The sequence below is a fragment of the Phocoena sinus genome, chromosome 4, assembly GCF_008692025.1.
Source record: "Phocoena sinus isolate mPhoSin1 chromosome 4, mPhoSin1.pri, whole genome shotgun sequence".
Classification (NCBI taxonomy): Eukaryota; Metazoa; Chordata; class Mammalia; order Artiodactyla; family Phocoenidae; genus Phocoena; species Phocoena sinus.
This window is the reverse complement of record NC_045766.1, coordinates 144135797-144154467: the sequence shown is the minus strand read 5'-3', so window position 1 is coordinate 144154467 and position 18671 is coordinate 144135797. Positions and strand designations below refer to the sequence as shown.

The following is an 18671-nucleotide window of genomic DNA, read 5'->3' as shown; positions in this document are numbered from 1 at the left end:
TGACACATAAAATGAACAACAGACGGGCATCAGCCTGCTGGAGGGGCTGGGGAGCTGGGCCGGGGAGGCCTTGCCTTCTGTCCTTCAGGAGCCTGGATGAGCACCCCCCCCCGCCCCCCAGGCACAGCACGGGACCTGAGATGCTGCAGCCGTGACCCTAAGCTCTAAGGTGACTCACTTGATAAGGGACTGACCTGGGGACTTCCCTGGCGGTCTAGCGGCTAGGATTCCACGCTCCCAACGCAGGGAGCCTGGGTTTGAGCCCTGGTCAGGGAATTAGATGCCGCAGGCTGCAACCAAGGATCCTACACGTGGCAGCGAAGATCCCACGAGCTGCAACTAAGAGCAGGCACAGCTAAATAAAAAAATAAAAAGGGGCTGACCGTCCGGAGCCATCTAGCACCTCCATAACGGCTGGTGCCTGGATGGAAATCCCCCTTCAAAATCCCCAACGGGCTCCCGAGACCAACTTCCTCCTCCAGACCAAGCCGGGCCATGACGCTGGCTGTCAGCCGCCACAGCTCCAGACTGAGTGCTGGCCCCGCCCTGCAGGAGGGGCCAGCGGGTGAGAGGACCAGGTAGGTCCCACCCAGGGACAGCACAGACCCAGGGCTGCTGGAGGGGTGGCGCTCTCCCAGACACCCTCCCGGCTCCTCCATCCTTTCGTGCCCCCAGACACCCACCCACCTGGGCTCCCGTCTGGGCGGAGGCATCTGGGAACCTGTGTCCCTGATGGACGGGGCTGGGGTAAGGAAGCCCTGCCCACCTTGTCAGCTGGGGCTCGAGGCCCCTCCAGGGCCCGGGGGGCCAGTGATGACCTCAGACCTGCCATGATGGCCTCCCCATCTGTCTGCCCACCTGTGCGCCCCTCCTCCAGAAATCCCTCGGCCGCCATGTCTCAGGTGGCTTCTGGAGGTGGCCTAGGGCAGCCAGTGGGAGCCCCGGCTGAGAAGAGGAAACCCCTGTGGGCACCGCGGGGTCATGTCCCAGCCCTGGGGGGGGGGCGGCCACGAGAGAGTGGGCTCTGGGGACAAAACGGGCATCAGGCAGAACGCGCTCCGGAGGCCGAGGCCCCACCGGTCGGGCAGAGCTGGGACCCGACACCCAGGCAGCCTCTTCCTTAATTTCTTCTCTGAGAACCTGCTCAGGAGGGTGTTCTAGGATCCAAAACCCACGTCCACCCGGAGTGGACGAGTCCTCCAGGCGGGCGGGCAGGCAGGCAGGCGGCTGCCGGGTGGCGTCTGGGGGCCCGGAACTGACTCTGGGGGCCGCACGGCACTGGGACTGTCCTTGTCACCACTGAACCGTACGCTTCTAAACAGCTAAAGTGGTAACAATTATAAACAACAACAATCCCTGTAAAGGGATTCTCCCCACGAAAGCCCGGGGGCCGGGGAGCTGGAGCCTTTGTGCCCTGCATCCTGGGCTGTGCCAGGGCCGGCTTCAGGCAGGGGCCCCACGAGTCTGTCAGGAGGGTCCCAAATGGCAGCCTCATTCAGAGACCCATCCAGAACGAGCTCTGCTGTTAGAGGGGCACTGCCTGACCCGAGGTGCTCAACGGCCGCACCTTCAGCCCTGGATTGACTTCTTAAAAAAGACGGTCTGGCGGCTTCCCTGGTGGCACAGTGGTTAAGAATCCACCTGCCAATGCAGGGGACCAGGGTTCAATCCCTGGTCTGGGAAGATCCCACATGCCGCAGAGCAACTAAGCCCATGTGTGACGACTACTAAGACCGCGCTCTAGAGCCCGCGCTCCACAACTAATGAACCCACGTACCATAACTGCTGAAGCCCGCGCGCCTAGAGACCGTGATCCGCAACAAGAGAAGCCACTGCAATGAGAAGCCCATGCACCGCAACGAAGAGTAGCCCCCGCTCACCGCAACTAGAGAAAGCCCGCGCGCAGCAACAAAGACCCAACGCAGCCAAAAATAAATAAATAAACAAGCAAATAAAGACGGTCTTATGGGCTGACGTGTGTACCCTAAATCCACCTGTTGGAGCCTGGCCCCCAGCACCTCAGAATGTGACCGCTTTTGGAGATTACGCCTTTAAAGAGGTGACTAAGTTACAATGAGGTCACTGGGGTGGGTGCAATTCCACCTGACTGGTGTCCTTATGCAAAGGGAAGGTCGGGACACAGACGTACAGAGGGATGACCGCATGGGGACACAGGGAGGGAACGGCCACAGCATGCCCAGGAGGGAGGCCACAGAGGGGCCCTGTTGACGACCTGATCTCAGACCTCCAGCCTCAACTGTGAGCGTGAACTTCTGTTGTGTAAGCCGCCCCATCCGTGATGTCTGTTACGACGGCCAGAGATGAGCGGCTTCCAAACTTCCCCTTTGATTCCTCTAAGGTACTGGTGTCGTCCCCAAGCCAGGGATGGGCCCCTTGGGCTGAGAGCCCAGTGTCCCTGTAGGACCCCAGGTCACACGCACAGAGCCCACAGTGGACGCGGAGCCTTCCGGCGAGAAGTCTCACAGAACTTCCTGTTCGGGGCCGGATCCGAGCACCAAGAGACACTTGGTGTATTTTAGTACTTCTGCTATCTGACCTCAGCCCAAACCAGGAAGTGCAGGGAAGCATGAAAATGAGACAGAAAATATTAAAGAGAACGTTTTTTAAAAGAAGCCACAGGTTATGATATTTGAATTCCATAAATTCTTCCCAAGTCCCCCACTGTGTCCCTGGGCCTCAGCCCCCAGCGGGAACACCCTTCTGGAGCCAGAAGTGAGGCTGCACATTGCGGGAGGGGCAGGCAGCAGAGACACGAGATCCAAGCGGCTGGAGTGCAGACCAGAAAGGCCAGGGCGGACCGCTGTCCCCGTGTGGGAAACGATGGGCAGGGATCAGTGCCGGAGCTCCAAACCGGGTACCTCGAGGCCCCATGGCCCACAGTCTGGAGGCAGGAGGCTGGGCCCGCACCTTCAAGGGCCCCTGGGGGCTGGGCCAGGGCCCATCACGGAGGAGTAGATCACCGATTCTCACCTTTAAAAGCAGCCTCCACCCCTTGGGGGGTCAGGACGCTTGTGGTTTCAGCACAGCCAGCCCCCCGAGTCCCCCTCCCCTCCAGGCAGAGAGGTGGGGACCAGCCTAGCCAGGGTCCCCAGGAGCCGCGAAAGCCCTTCTGAGCAGGGGAGAGGCGGGGGTGGGGCTCTGGACTGCTGCTGTCACAGCAACAGGGAAAGCTGGGTCCTGAGGTCAGAAGTGACACCCCTCCCCCACCCTGCTCCCCACACAGGGTTCGGCTGCACTTGGCCGCCAGGACCAGGCGCTCGAATGACTGAATGGTGATCGTTTTTCTTGTGGCTGTAGTGGTTTCCTAAGAAGGTAACTCATGCTGCGAGATAAAAAGTAACTACCGTTTCTGCAATGCCTACAGGCTGGCATCTCCCTGACTTTGCCCTAGACGCTGACATATGAGCACACATTCGTGCCCATGCATAACACGTGTGCACACACACCTACATGCATACATGTGCCAACACCCACACACACCTACACATATGTGCCCCACACGGACATACGCACCCATACACACGTGCATACATGTGCACATACACACACTCCAACACATGTACACCTACACACCAACCACACCCCCACACCCCCACACCTACACACACACAGACCAAGTCCTCTCAAGCCCCCGTGAGCAGGCAGTGTCATCTCCATCTCTCCGCGGCCTCAGCAGTCACGCGACCTGCCTGAGGTCACGCGGGAGGACGCATCAGGGTCCAGGCTTTGCCCAGCGGCGCACTGGGCGCCGGGGCGATGCTGCTGGTGGCCACGGGGCTCGTGCGCTCATGGCGCCGGTCTTCCTCCGGCGGCACCAGCGGATCACTGAGCGCCCGACGTCCTCCACCACTCAAGCTTGTGCCAAACGTCTACCTGGGAAACCCGTCTCCCTCCTGGATATCCAAACATCTGACCTCAGTCCCCAGAGGACTCGCACGGGGCCGCCGGACCTGACTGCAGAGCCTGTGGCCACCTGCATGGGCATCCGGGGAGCTGGGCCTGCCTCACTGGGGACACCTGTTCTAGAAACACCTGGCGCCCACCCCTGGCAGCTCCTGTCCACACGTGGATGAGCCCCGAGCACACACACCACCTCAGGTATTTCTTCCTTCTAGAGTGAAACCACTCTACTTGTCTCTTGGATGGACAGTGGCTTTGCATTTTCACCACATCTGTGACCCTCCGAAGTCCCTCACTACTCCCTTCACTGGGGACTCGCCCAGCAACCTGGCTGCAGGGCCCTCTGCCCCGTGAGGCCCCACCTCCTGACCCTCAGAGCCCCGCCTGGAGGGCACGCATACGGTACAGCTGGCGGCAGGGGCAGCCTCTGGTGAGTAGGGCCAACCACGCAGGCAGGATAGGCCCGAGCCCCACCTGGGCAGGCGTGGTGCTCACCAAAGTCACAGACGATCTGTCCCTTTGTGGACCACAGAGGTGCGCGGCCTCTGTTGCACCCCAGCCGCAGACGGGCCGTGCCCCAGCCTTCCCTTTGACCGCCCATCCGATGTACAGGTGTCTGGGGACCTGCTGACGTTTGGCACAGACCATTCCAGATCCCACCCCTGCCACCTCGTCAGGTTGGGGAAGGCGCCTGTGGGGCAGCTGTGGGAGCCATGGGGTATTCAAGCCACTCGCTCACGCCGCAGACCCTGGCTCAGCGCATTCCTGACCCAGGCCCTGTGCCGGGGGCTCAGACTCCGTGTGAGCAACAGCCCCGTCTGTGGGGAGACGGGCCAGGGGACAGACCCCACGTCAGGGGAGCTGAGCGTGGGCAGCCTGCTGGACGGGCCTCTAGCCCAGCCTACGGGATGTGTGTACCAGTTATCTCCTGCTGTGTGACAAACCGCCACAGAAACCTAGTGGCTTAAGACAACCATCCTTTCACCGATCATGGTTCTGCAAGCGGGCAATGCGGGCTGGTCTCCCCCAGGGCCGCTCACGCCTACAGTCACTGTCCGAGCAGCTGCCAGACTTGCAGTGACAAAGGCGTGCAGTGCAGACACCGCAGCCCACCACCGAGCGCGGAACCACAGGCGTCATGCCCCTCACCTCCGAGGCCCGGCTCTGGGCCCGGGCGGGGCTAAAGGACTGGGCACACACGGTACCCGCCTGCCACCCGCCCCTCACCAAGGCAGCCGTGGCAGCTCTCCAAAGCCAGCGTGCCCCTCCCCCAGCACCCACCCACTCCTTTCTCACAGGAGTGTTTCCAGGTCTGTCAGGAACAGACAGAGCGGGACTTCCCTGGTGGCACTGCGCTCCCAATGCAGGGGGCCCGGGTTCAATCCCTGGTCAGGGAACTAGATCCCACGTGCACGCTGCAACTAAGAGTTCGTGTGCCACAACTAAAGAGCCCGCGTGCCGCAACTAAGGAGCCTGCCTGCCGCAACTAAGACCCGGTGCAACCAAATAAATGAGTAAATAAATACATATTTAAAAAAACACAACAGAACAGACAGAGCTTCCAACACTGCACCCCGCCTCCTGCAAAGGTACCCAGCATGCAGCAACGCTGGCCCGAGGCCAGGGCCAATTCCAGAACCGTCCGCCTGACTTGGGTGCGGGGCCCAGGGGCTAAATCTCACCCCTGTCGCAGCACAGGTTAAAGGTGACATCATGCCAAGAACCCAGAACGAGGCACATCACAGTCCAAGTGCAGAAAAGCAAGATAAAGGAAAAATCCCGGAAGCAGCCAGAGAACAGAGCACCTCACCTACCTGCAGAGGAGCAAAGACAAGAATTACATGTGATGGCTCCTCAGAGACCACAGAAGCAAGGACAGAGTCGAGTGAAACACTGGGAGAAAAACCCACCTAGAACCCTACACCCTGCGGAACTGAAATTTTATTTTCCTTTTTCTCGGCAGAGCTAACAGATGGCAGTTCGTTCAAAAGAATAACAGCAACAATGTGACCAGTGATTGCGGCTCACGGACAAGCGAAGTGGAGGGCAGCCCTGGACCAAGGGCGGGGGCGGGAGTGGGGATGCTCCACCCAGGAGACGGCACAGGGCTATCTGAAAGTAGACGCGGAAGAGGTGTAAACCTGCTGCAAACTCTAAAGCAGTTACCGAAACAAGTTAAAAAAGAAGTAAAACTGATATATGCTGTGGAGGGAAACTGGAATCATGTAGAACGCTCAGTGAGAACCATACAAGGCGGAAGAAGAGCAGAAGACTAAACAGGAACAAAGACCAAAGGCCGTGAGCAGGACACAGCAACAAGTGTGGTAGATACAATGGCCAAAATACAGCCATTAGAACACAGAGACGGTCAGACCCAACTACATGTAGCCTACAAAAACCCCACTTTAAATATAAAGACACATATAGATTAAAATTAACGGATGGAGAAAGATTTGCCATGTGAATACTAATCCAAAGAAAGCAGGATTAGCTGTATTAATTTCAGACAGAGCAGACTTCAAAGCAAGGAGGGTGATCGGGGACAGTGAGGGGTGCTACACAACGATAAAGGGTCAGCTCTCCAAGAGGACTCAACGATCCTGAACATGTATGCACCTTCCAACAGAGCATCAGACAACATAAGGCAAAAAGTGATAAAACTGCAAGGAGAAATAGACAGTTGAAGACTTTGACACCCCTGTCTCAGAAATGGTCATATCCAGCAGGCAGAGGACCAGTAAGGGCACAGTTGAGCTAACCACCGCCATCAATCATCAGGATATAACTGTCGTTTATAGACTACTTCAATCAACAACAGCAGAACACACATTCTTCTCAAGCTCACATGGAACATTCACAAAGGCAGACCACATTCTGGGCCGAAAGACACATTTCAACAAATTTAAAAGAATAAAAATCATACTCTTAGACCACAGTGAAATTAAACCGCAAAGACAGCTGGAAAAGCCCTAAATACTTGGAAATTAAACAACGCACTTCTAAATAATACATGGATCAAAGAAGAAATCTCAAGAGAAACTTAAAAATATGTTGAACTAAGTGAAAATGAGAATACAACTTAAAATTTGTGGGCTGTAGCTAAAGCAGTGCTCAGAGGGAAATTTATAGCATTGAATACATATATTAGAAAAGAAGAAAGATCTAAAATTAATCATCTAAGCTTCTACCTTAGGAAACTAAAAAAAGAAAAGCAAATTATAAATCCAAAGCAAGCAGAAGAAAAGAAATAATAAAAATCAGAGCAGAAATCAGTGAAATTGAAAACAGTTAAGTTAATAGAGAAAAACAAATGAGACCAAAAGCTGGTTCTTCTTTGGAAAAATGAGTAATATTGATAAGCCTCTAGCCAAGCTAACTAAAAAGAAAACAAAAAAGATGCAAATTACTAATATGAGAAATGAAAGAGGAAACATCACTACAGATCCCATAAACATTAAAAAGATAATAAAGGAATACTATGAACAATCTATACTCACAAATTAACCTTGATAAAATTGACCAGTTCCCTGAAAGACACACCCGCCAAAACTACGTAAAAAGAAACAGACAATCTGAATAGACCTTTATCTATTAAAGGAAATGAATCAATTACTAAATAATCTTCCAAAACAGAAAGTACCAATCCCAGATAGGTTCAGTGGTGAATTCTACCAAACATTTAGAGAAAAAATTATACCAATTCTCTACAATCTCTTCCAGAAGACAGAAGCAGAAGGAATACTTGCTAACTCCTTTTATGAGGCCCAGTGTCACTCTAATATCAAAACCAGACAAAGAGGGCTTCCCCGGTGGTGCAGTGGTTGAGAGTCCGCCTGCCGGTGCAGGAGACACGGGTTCGTGCCCCCATCCGGGAGGATCCCACATGCCGCGGAGCGGCTGGGCCCGTGAGCCATGGCCGCTGAGCCTGAGCGTCCGGAGCCTGTGCTCCGCAATGGGAGAGGCCACAACAGTGAGAGGCCAGCATACCGCAAAAAAAAAAAAAAAAAGAGAAAGAAAAAGAAATAAAAGTTATTCAGATGGAGAAGGAAGACATAAAAGTGTCTTTATTCACAGATGACAAGAATCAACAAAAAGCCTCCTGGGAACAAAGAAGCAATTACAGCAAGGTTGCAGGACACAAGGTCAATGCACAACACAATACGGAAGTAGAACAACTTGACTTCAAGACTTACTACAAAGCTACAGTAATCAAGACAGTGTAGGATGGGTAACAGAACAGAGAACTAGATCAATGCAACAGAAGAGAGGCCAGAGATAGACCCACGTAAACAGACCCACATAAATCCACTGATCTTTGACAAAACAGCAAAGGCAATGCAATGGAGCAAAGATAACGAAAGGTGTTGGAACAACTGGATGCCACATGCGAAGCAATGAATCCGGACAGAGACTTTACGCTCCTCACAGAAATTAACCCAAAATGGATCACAGGCATAAACATAAAATGCAAAACCATAAAACTTCTAGAACATTAGAGAAACCCTAGGTGAGCCTGGATATGGTGATGCCTTTTTAGATGTAACACCAAAGGCATGATCCATGAAAGAAAGAACTGATAAGCTGGACTTCATTAAAACTGAACATTTCCGGGAATTCCCTGGCGGTCCAGTGGTTAGGACTCTGCGTTTTCACTGCCGAGGGCCCAGGTTCAATTCCTGGTCGGGGAACTAAGATCCCGCATGCCACACGGTGCGGCCAAAAGAAAAAAAAAACCTCAAACACTTCTGCTCTACAAAGACACAGTCAAGAGAATGAGAAGACAAGCCACGGGCTGAGAAAAACAATTGCAGAAGAGATATCTGAGAAAAGGCTGTTACCCAAAACATACAAACAATTCTCAAAACGTAACAAAAAGAAAATGAACAGATTTTCAAACAGATCAAAAGATCTGGAAAGACACTTCATCAAAGAAGATATACAGATGGCAAACAAATATATGAAAAGATGCTCCATGTCATAACATCATTAGGAGAGGGAAAACCAAATAAGGTACCACTCAGCACCTATTAGTGTGGCCAAAATCCCACACCTGACAACACCCAGTGCTGGGGAGGACATGAAGTCCTCGTTCATTGCTGGTGGGAATGCAAAATGGTGCAGCCACTGGGGAAGACTGACTGGTGGTCTCTTGCAAACTAAACACACTCTCACCATGCAATTCAGCAGCTGTGCTCCTGGGTATTCATCCAAAGGAGCTAAAAACGTACGTCCACACAAAAACCTGCACACGTGTGTTTACATCAGCTTTTTTCATAATTGCCAAAACTTGGAAGCACCCAAGACGTTACTCAGTAGGCACATGGATAAACTGTGGTCCATTCAGACAAGGGTGTGTCATTACACCATTAGAAAGAAATGAGCTATCGAGTCAAGAAAAGCCACGCAGGAAACTTAAATTATAGACTAAGTGAAAGAGGCCAATCTGAAAGGCTTCATACTATATGATTCCAACCACGTGACATCCCAGAAAAGGCACTATGAAGACAGTAAAAAGATCAGTGGCTGCCAGGGGTGGGAAGACGGGAGGGATGCACAGGTGGGGCACAGATTTCTAGAGCAAACTAGTCTGCACGATACTACAGTGGTGGGTCAGCGTCATCACACGTTTGTCTAAACCCATGGGATGCACACCACCAAGAGTGAGCCCCACGTAACCTGTGGACTCAGGGTGATGACGACGCATCCGTGCAGGCTCATGGACTGTAACAGACGCACCATTTGGTGGGGATGCTGACAACGGGGGAGGCTGTGTGCGGGGCGGGGTGGGGGAAGGTATGGGAACTCTCTGTACTTTCCAGTCAACTCTTCTGTGAACCTAAGACTGCTCTAAAGAGTAAAGTTTATATAAAACAAACAAAAAAACGTGTTATCAAGGAAGTCTTGCAGGAATAGGAAGCTGTGGAAGGGCAGGGGTCGTCCAGCTCTGCTGGACGGCCTGGAGCTGAGGTGAGGGCGGCACGGGGCCTCCGAGTAAACCCCACGCTGGTCAGCGAGCCTCACACGCGTGCACACGTGAGCGTGCGCACACAGGCCACAGACCGTGAGCTGTGGCAAGCCCTCTGCAGAGGGGCCCTGGCACAGGGAGCTGAGGGCCGAGGGGGCTGGCGATATAGACGGGGTGCCAGGCTTTCCAGGTGGAAGGGCCTGCAGGGGCAGTGAAGAGGTGCCAACGAAGGGGCCCAAACAGACAGGGGAAAGGGCAGGGACGGTGGGGTCCCGGAGGGCCACAGGCAGATGACCAGCCCTGTCCCCGCGGTGCCCGTGGTGCCCACAGGAGGAGGCCACCCAGCCAGGCCTGGTCAATCCTGGGAGTCTGCACCAGACCCAAGGATGGCTCTGCAGCGCCCCCGGCAGCCTGGTCCCCGCCAAGGAGCCTCCAGGCACCCCCACGCCCCGGCTGCCCTTGAGCTCCCCAGGCCCGTCCCCGTCGGGCCTGCTGCTCACCCTGCCTCTGGTCCTTGCTGAGACGGTGCCTGCCCCTTCCCTGACCACCCTCCTGCCCGGCGGGTCCCCCGATACCCTCAGGCCCCTGGATCACCTGCTCGCGGACCCGCCAGCCCCCAGCCCGGGCCCCGGGAGTGCAGGGTCGTGTCCCCGTCCCCGACCCCCGACCCCCAGCCCTGCGACGCTGCTGGCAAGGAGCAGGCGCTCAATCCCCGTCAAGCGAATTCGTGCCTGGACTCCCTCTGGCTCTGGGCTGCTGGGGCCCCTCTCGGGCTTTGGAACGTTTCAGACATTTCCAGAGCCAGGTTCTCTGCCGGCCCTTCTGCCTGACCCAGGCCCCCCCTTCGCGGACCCCCGCCCAGGACTGGCGCCAGGGTTAAGCGGGCAGATGCAATGCCGACAGGACAGCGTGTTGGCTGTCACCGGACTTCACCCCGTGGTGGCCATGCTGGACCGGGCGACCAGGCATTTCGTGTGGAAAAGTCCAGGGTGGACAACAGGGAACTGTGAGGTGACACGGAGTGACCACACAAACATTCTCCGGGGACTTCCTTGTGAGTCTGCCCTTCCCTCTCCAGCCGCCTGCCCTCTGGCCGGCTCCCAGCAGGTGGCAGCAGAGGAGGTGGAATCCAGGCAGCCTGCTCCCTGGGGGTCTCCACCCCTCGGGCACTGATGCCCCACTGCCCCTGAGACCGCCCCCGCCCCGCGCCTGTGAGATAAACTCAGGCAAGCAGGGCTCCAGGTGGCCACTGGAGCCCACCCACTCTGCTCTGTGGGCACATCCCCTGGCATTTCCAGAAGCGATGAATCAAATGCAGAGCAGAATGACTCATCAACACCAATTCTAGACGAACCGCTGATCTAAACACAAGAGGCGAAACAACCGCTAACACGAGGATAACACAGGAAAATGCCCTCATTCCTGCGGGAAGGAGTTTTCTTCCACAGAAAGACAGAAAAACACAAACGGTAAAGGGTGATCAACAGGCTAACATTAAATCAGCAGGATGTGCTCATCAAGACCACTCGGCACGAAAAGACAAAGCGGGAGAAAACACGTGCGATCCATTGAACTGACAAAGGACCTATAACCAGAGCACAAAGTAGCTCCAATCACCAAACGCGGACAGACAACCGATAGCGAACGGCCCGAAACTCCAACAGACGCTTTGCCAAAGAGGGTCCCCAAAGGGCCAGGAAATAAACAGAGAGGAGATGGGGCCTCAGCGGACATGAGGGAGAGGCCTGAGAAAACCACGGGAACACCTTCCACAGCCACCGAGGTGGCAGGAATGAAAAAAGAAGGTCCAACAGACCCCAGGGCCAGACGCCCGCATCCTGGGCGAGGCACACAGGAGCTGAACACACCACGCCACACCCGGAGCCCAGGGGCCACACCCTCGGCACGCTCCCCAGGGGCCACGCTCACGGGACACGGACGGCCAGCGGAGAACCCTCCAGAAACGTCTCTGTAAAAGAAACGTGTGCCAGGACACACACCATCGCCTGGGCATCCCCCTGGTGCAGAGCGGACCTGGGCAGGTGATGCTGTGGTCTTTGGATCCAGGCGGCAGGTCATTCCATGAAAACTCACCGAGGTGCACACCTGTGATTTTGCATTCTTCTACGTGCACGTGTACACACACACACACACACACACACACATCTGTACAAAATGTTTCAGTGAACAAATTTCTTAGGATGAGCTGTTAACCTCACCTCTGATGGGCCCTGCAAGGCTCTCTTGAGCAAGGACGATGCTGGCCAGTGTGGCTGGTGCCTGCAGGTGTGCCTCAGGGGCTTGTGTCCCGTGGGACCCAGCGTCGTGGGAGGAGGACAGGCCACCAGAGAACAGAGTTGCCGTGCAGGGAAGACTGCCTGACGTGAGATACCAAGGGAGCTAAGCGGATCAGGTGGGCGTGGTCTCAGGCTCTACAGCTCCTTCCACAGGCCCGGCCCTCCCCGAGCTCCCTCAGACCCTGGAAAACTGCTAGAGGCGTGTCCGTCGGTGGGGCAGGGTGAGGGGCGGCGTGGGAGACCTGTGACTGCACTCCATCCCCAGGCCACCAGGACACAGCTCACCGTGGACTGGACCCAACTAAACAGCCCGCTGCATCGGCCCCTGAAGCTTTCTCAGGACCAGATGACGTGGCGGCACCGAGCACCCGGGGCGCCATCCTGGGTCACGGAGGACAGGCCAGCGGGGCTGCGCGGTGACGGGAGAAGCCCCCCGTGAACCGTCCCAGGACAGAAGCCACAGGCCCACAGGCACCAGCCAGCCTGCCGGCTCACACTTCATCGCTCCTCCCGCACGGCCCACGCCCCCCTCCCGGGGCCTGGGCCCACCTGCAGGTCCACACTGAGCACCTGCACCCTCCCTTCCTGAAACAAGGAGACCTGAGCCTAAGGTACGGAGCCTCGTGTGTGGCCCTCACCTGCTGGGCTCAGGGGGCCTGGAACAGAACTGCCCATGTCTGCTTCGGAAAGAAGTTTCCTCTCCCCAAAGGGCCTGCCTGCTCTAGAAAGCCGCTGACTGTTCTAATTAACACGTGCTCGCTCCGGGTTGGAGAAGCTTTAATTGTCGATGAGATGGTATTCTGGTTTCCTGATTATTAGATTTACAAACTTAAAGATTGTTTCCTTCCAAATACTAAGTGAGGTGCTCTGACGCGAGCCCGGCCTAGGACTGCCGTCCTCTCTCGCCCTTCTGCTGGCGCAGAAAGGCAGACTTGATCTCAAGCTTGAAGCTGCACACGAGGCCAGGTGCCAGCGCCCCTCAGACGGTGGGCCCTGCCGTCCCGGCCTCACTCCTTGAGAGGGAGTCTACCCCTGACCCCGAGCGTATCGCGAGCGCGCTCCTTACAAAGAAAACGCCTGCAGGTTTAAGCAAAGAAATCAATTCCTGCCCGGTTGCAAGCTGACAGGCGAGCAGCCCCGCACCGAGGGCCTCATTTGCTGGCGAGTTCCAGCACCTTGCTCACCATGGCCCCGAGCCCGTCGTGAATGTGGTGGAAGGCCGTGTCACACATGAAGGCTGGGGTTGTGACCACCTTGTTCTTCTGGTCCACGTGAGCCTCGTGCACACGGGTTACGGAAGAACTCCGCAAAGCTGGAGCAGACGGCACGTGTCAAGCACCGCTCACCCCCTCCCAGACGCACATCCCACCCCCACCCCCACGTCACCTGGAAGGGGCTTTCTGCACCCCCTGCGCTACTCTAACTGAAGACCCTGGAACCTGGCCCCACAGGCTGCTTCCTAACACGCGTCCCAGCAGTGGGCCTCACGGGACCCATGGCTGCAGACGCGGGCCGGACGCCCGAGCGCCAGCGGGACCCCGGGGCCACCCTGAAGGCAGCACAGCACCGCCATCCTTCACGTCAAGAGACTGAGTTAGAGGCTTGTCCGAACGCCCGCTGTGAGCACGGGGCAACCGGACCCGGGCTCCAGCCTCAGCACAGAGGCGCCTCACCTCCTCCCCGAGACCTGCTTCCTGGGCCAACGCCAAGCCCCAGGTCCGGGGCTGGCCGCTCTGTGCTGGAAGGGGAGGGACATTCACACCTGAAACTGCCCGCAAGCAGAGACACACCGAGGAGCGCGCCCCGGCCGGGACAGACGCCCGGAGTCTCCTGCGCCTCCTGGGGCCCCGCACTCGTCTGCTTCTGACTGCGGCCCCCATGGAGACCCTCGGGTCCAGGCGCAGAGCTGGTAGGCGGGTAGCCTGTGGCCTGAGGCTCTCTACACCCGCAGCGCACCCTGGTGACCTCAGGACACAGAGGACCCGCTTGCAGGAGAAATGGGGGCGACAAGGCTGCCGGGGGTGGCCCTCCGTCTGCGCCACCCAGGGGACTGCCACCAGATAAGGACAAGCAGCCCTCGCGTCTTCCACCCCGGCTTTTGGCCCGGCACCGGGTACTCACTCTCCCTCCGCCACAGGCAGTGCCCTACCCACCCGCCGCGAGCCACGGCCGTCTCCTCACCCGACCCACCGAACCCCCGGCCTGGGGTGTGCAGAGCTCAGCCAGCGTCACTGCGGGGACTTGGGAACGTGACCACTGCACGGCGGAGGGGTCACAGCCTCGGGTGCTACGCCCCTCCACGCACATGCCCTGGTCGCCCTGGCTGTGCAGCACCCCAGGGTGGCCCCGAGGGGCCAGAGAGCGGTTTCCCACGTCGCCCCCGCTGCTGGAAGGATATGGTCACTCCCGTCACGCAGTGCTTGGCACCCAGGGCTTTGATGACCTGCGCGGCCCCGGCGTGCGGCCACCTGCCGCCTTCCTCCTGCTCGCGGCCCACGGTGACCTCGACACTTCTGAGCACTTTGGCCGCGAGGACGGGAGCGATGCAGCACAGGCTGAAAGGCGAGGAGAGGAGGATCAGCTCAGGGATGTGAATGTGGCCGCCAGGCCGGGGGCCCAGCAAGTCACGCTTAGAGAAGGCGGTCAGCCTCAGAAAGGGGCACAGACACCAATGCCGCGGGGACGAAGACCCAGTGCCAGAGCCTGTGCCAGCTCCGCGGGCTGGAGCCTGCCCCTGCCCCTGCCCCTGGGCTGCCTGTGGCAGTTGTGACTGGTGGAGCACGTGGCAGCCTCCAGGCACCCGGCGTCAGGCTGGAGAGCGGCGGAGGGCAGCCAGCTGAGCCCCGGCTGCCAGATACGCACCAGGCACCCGACACGGTGCCCAGGGTGCAAAGGCCCACCCGGAGAGAAGGCCACAGACGGCGGCGCTGTCTTCAGCCCGAGCTTTAGGGTGGTTTATCGTACAGCAACAGAGCAGCCCAGCTGTACTGACCGGCTGAGACCCATCCCCTTCTCTGGAGGGGACGCGGGCCAAGCAGCAGCCTCGCCTGACCTGCCGGTGCGGATCCAGGGGCCCGGTCCTGGCAGTGTGCCAAACCCTCCCCAGATCCCCGGGAGCAGGCTGCCCCGGAGGCGTCCAAGCCCTGCGGGTCCACGCCGGATGCCTGCCCTCGGGGCTCCTCCGAGGTCCTGCTCTTCACCGGGGGCCCCAACCGGCAGCTCCTGGGCCCCTGGATCAGCCAACACGGAGGCCCCCAGCAGCCAGGGCGTCACCAGGGCCCTGCCCCCCGCGAGAACACGCGTGCTGCCTGCCACAGCTGCTCCAGCCGGGCCGGTCCCCCTCCCCTGGGGTCCACACCCCTCTGGGCTGCGCCCGCCACCCCGTCTGCTCAACTGGTCCTCTGAGCTGACCGCAACCCAACGTGCTGAGAACACACCTACACGCTCGTTCAGTGCCGAGACAACTGCCACAACTCCTGGTCAGGGACCACGAGACAAACCCCCTCAGCCCCGAGCCGGTGAGCGCCATCGCAACGGCCATCTCGGGAATCTGTCACATCAGCAGGTCCCCAGGCACCTGACTCTGCGGGCGACGCCCGAGACGAAGGCTGGGCTGCCTGCCCGTCCTTGGCCGGGGGCTCCCGCACTGCGCCGAGGTAGCAGAGCCGGCTGGACCCCTCGCTCTGTCCGTGCTTCTGACGAGCAGGTCAAGGAGTGACGGGCGGCCCGGAAGGGGGGCGTGAGGTGCCCCGACCCGGAAAGGGCGTTCTGCACGCGGCCAGACAGCGCTGCTGCTTTTAGAGACAGACGCGTAGCCTGCCGCACGAGGGGCTGAACGGAGCTGCCCACGGTGACACGGCAGCCGGTACAGGACCGTGTCACCGTCCCGCACCCTCCACCCCAGGGTGACCCGGGTTCTTCTCCAGCTCAGCTGAGAGGCGCCTGTTCACTCGAGTGTACAGGGTGCCTGCCGTGACGTGGCCAATCTGCTGGGCTTCTGTCCCGTTTGTCGTGCTGACCTTTTAGAGAAAGGGAGCTGGGTCCCCCCCGGGCGCTCGCCCCCACACACCGGTGCTGCCCCAGCGGGGCCCCCAGGAGGTGATCGGCTGGGCGCTGCGAGGGCAGGCATGCCCCTGGGCTACGGCCGCTGGTGGGGGTGCCCGCGACGCTGAGCGGGCAGGGCCTCCAGTGAGTGTCTGCAGGTCTGGGAAGGACGCTGCCCCTGGTGGACTGTCCTCTGCAGCCTCTGTGCCCCGTTCAGACCCAATGCTCTAACACCCTCATGCCTCTCCAGTTTCCAGTGGGAGGCAGCGAGCAGCCATGTGATGGAAAGCCTGGCAGATCTTGTTCTTAGTGCATCTGTGCACCACTGTGCTCCTGGGAGGACTTCCCCAGCCAGGGATGACTCCAAAGCGTGCGACCCACACGCTCCAGCACCGGCGTCGTGCGCCGACGTCCGTGGTAAAGCAGCACCGAGGAGCCCTCCCCCAGGACGCTCGTGGGAAGGGCAGCCTAACAAGCAGGTCTGACGACGGGGTCGCCATCACTCGTCTGCAAGCACCTCCTGGTGTGGGTTACGACTGGCCTCTCCCGTCTGCCAGGCCGAGGACCCCGGGCCGGGCTGTGAGCAGTGGCTGGGCCCATGAATGTGGGCCCAGTGTGTGGCCACCGCAGGATCCGGTCCCCAAGGAAGGGCAGCTGAGAGCGACAGGGGTTGGGAATGGTGCTCACGGCAGCCGTGGCATGAGGAAGGACGGGGGCCAGCTAGCCGAGCGGCTGCTCCAAGCCAGGATGGGAAGGCGGAGGCCAGGCATGGGGAGAGGACTGGCAAAGGCTGGGGGCCACGGAAGGACTTGGGAACCTTCTAGACCCTGAGAGGATCATCCCCTCCCCTCCTAAGTCATCAGGAGAAATTAACATAACCACACGACCACAGAATTTTCAGAGCAGGAAGGCGCCTGTGAGATCACACGAAACCCCCTCAGTTATAACAAGGAAAGGGGCTGAGGGTCTCCAAGACCACAGAGCTCCAGGCACCAGCTCCTGGCTGTGAGCCACGGCCTCGGCCACCGCCCTCCCTCCACCACTGCTGGGCCCGCTGGGCCACACGTACCCGATGGGCTTCCCGGCCTGGTGGAACTCCTTCAGGACGCGTTCCACGTCTTTATTCACCTTGCAGTCGCCCCCGTCTACGGCGAATGTGCTCCTGCCACGAGAAGAGGCTTCCTTAGACCGCAGGGCTCAACACCTGCCTGCCTGGGGAGCCCCCAGCCCCACTCCCCACCCCCCGGGATCCTGCATGCTCCACGAACTTCTCAGCAACTGCAGAAAGTGACATGTGTGTGCAAGTACGTGTGCACGGCCTTTCATGTAATTACACGTACACGTGTGTATTTTTTTCTGTTTTTTGAAACATAAAGCAGCGTGGGAGGTTAAAGGCAGGAAGGCCAGCAGAGGTGAAGGGGAAGCTGACACGCAGGCGCTCGGGCCGTGAGCTCGGCCCACCCAGGAACGGCAGGACGTACCACTGGCCCAAAACCCGTGACAGATCCTGCACTTCATTAACAAGGAGAAGAAACCCAAATCAAACAAGACGCCGTCTTTTTCACCACAGCAAGACCGCTGGGGTGTCTGGAATGGCCTCCCTCCCGGTCGGTGGGCTCACGCCAGTACCGTCTCTTTGGAAGGCAAACTCAGACCCATCAAATCTCAAAGGCCACGCCTCTCTGCCAGGAGCCCCATCCCGGGCTTCCTCCGCCTCGTTCACGTGGTTGATGCCTCTGCCCCGGGCACCCCGTGCGTCGCGCGCACGACGGGACAACCTGTGGGTGTGAGGGATGCCGGCTACCCTGAAGTGGTTTCTCAGGGTGCATAAGCGTCTCAAAACAGGTCAGGTTATATACTTTAAATACACGTACATCAGTCGTACCTCCAAAAGGTATAAGACAAAAGAGAGAACGGGAAGTCTGGGAGTCCCGTCAGCACTGGGTCGCCTACACAACGGGATCTGTGTGTGCGGCTGCCAGACGTTTAAGGGACTAGCCTCAGCGTTAAGTGAAAGACACCAAGTGCAGGACGAGAGGCTACCATCTGGTTGGATTTTTAACGCAGACATATACGTGAATCTCTCGGAAAATAAAAGGCTAGCAGCATTGCCAGAGGTGATCCTGCAGTCCCAAGCAGGAAGAACTGGGTCTCCACAGTGAATGTGTCACACAGCCCTCGCCTGCTGCCCGCCGTGCACCGCACAGACCGCTGACGAGCCGGCCTCTCCTCTGGAAAGGTCAGAAAGACAGGGACCAGTGGCCAGAAATCACAGCTTCCCCCAGGGGTCTGGGAGGTCACAGACGTGGATGCTGACCCAAGGCCCTGCTTCCTTGTACACCGAGACGCACCACCACTAAGTCACCCGAGGCAGGCTGTCAGCCACGCCAGGGACATAACCCCAACGAACCCTCAAGCTACCCTCACGCCAGGCGAGGTCTAAG

General features: G+C 58.2%; 1 protein-coding gene across 6 annotated transcripts in view; it reads right to left on the bottom strand.

Moving 5' to 3' along the window:
• Window positions 1–18671, bottom strand: part of GATD3A (glutamine amidotransferase like class 1 domain containing 3A) — a 34435-nt gene that overhangs the window by 11635 nt on the left and 4129 nt on the right. For 3 of the 6 annotated variants that reach the window (XM_032630075.1, XM_032630078.1, XM_032630081.1), the window contains exons 5-7: window positions 17297–17389; window positions 14582–14738; window positions 13368–13463 (exon numbers count right to left, since the gene is read on the bottom strand). In XM_032630075.1, the coding sequence (XP_032485966.1) occupies window positions 13368–13463; window positions 14582–14738; window positions 17297–17389 (346 nt within the window). Of the gene's footprint in view, window positions 1–12; window positions 340–12105; window positions 12265–12943; window positions 13464–14581; window positions 14739–17296; window positions 17390–18671 lie in introns of those variants that run through there. The other 3 variants (XM_032630077.1, XM_032630079.1, XM_032630080.1) reach the window with 3 other exon arrangements.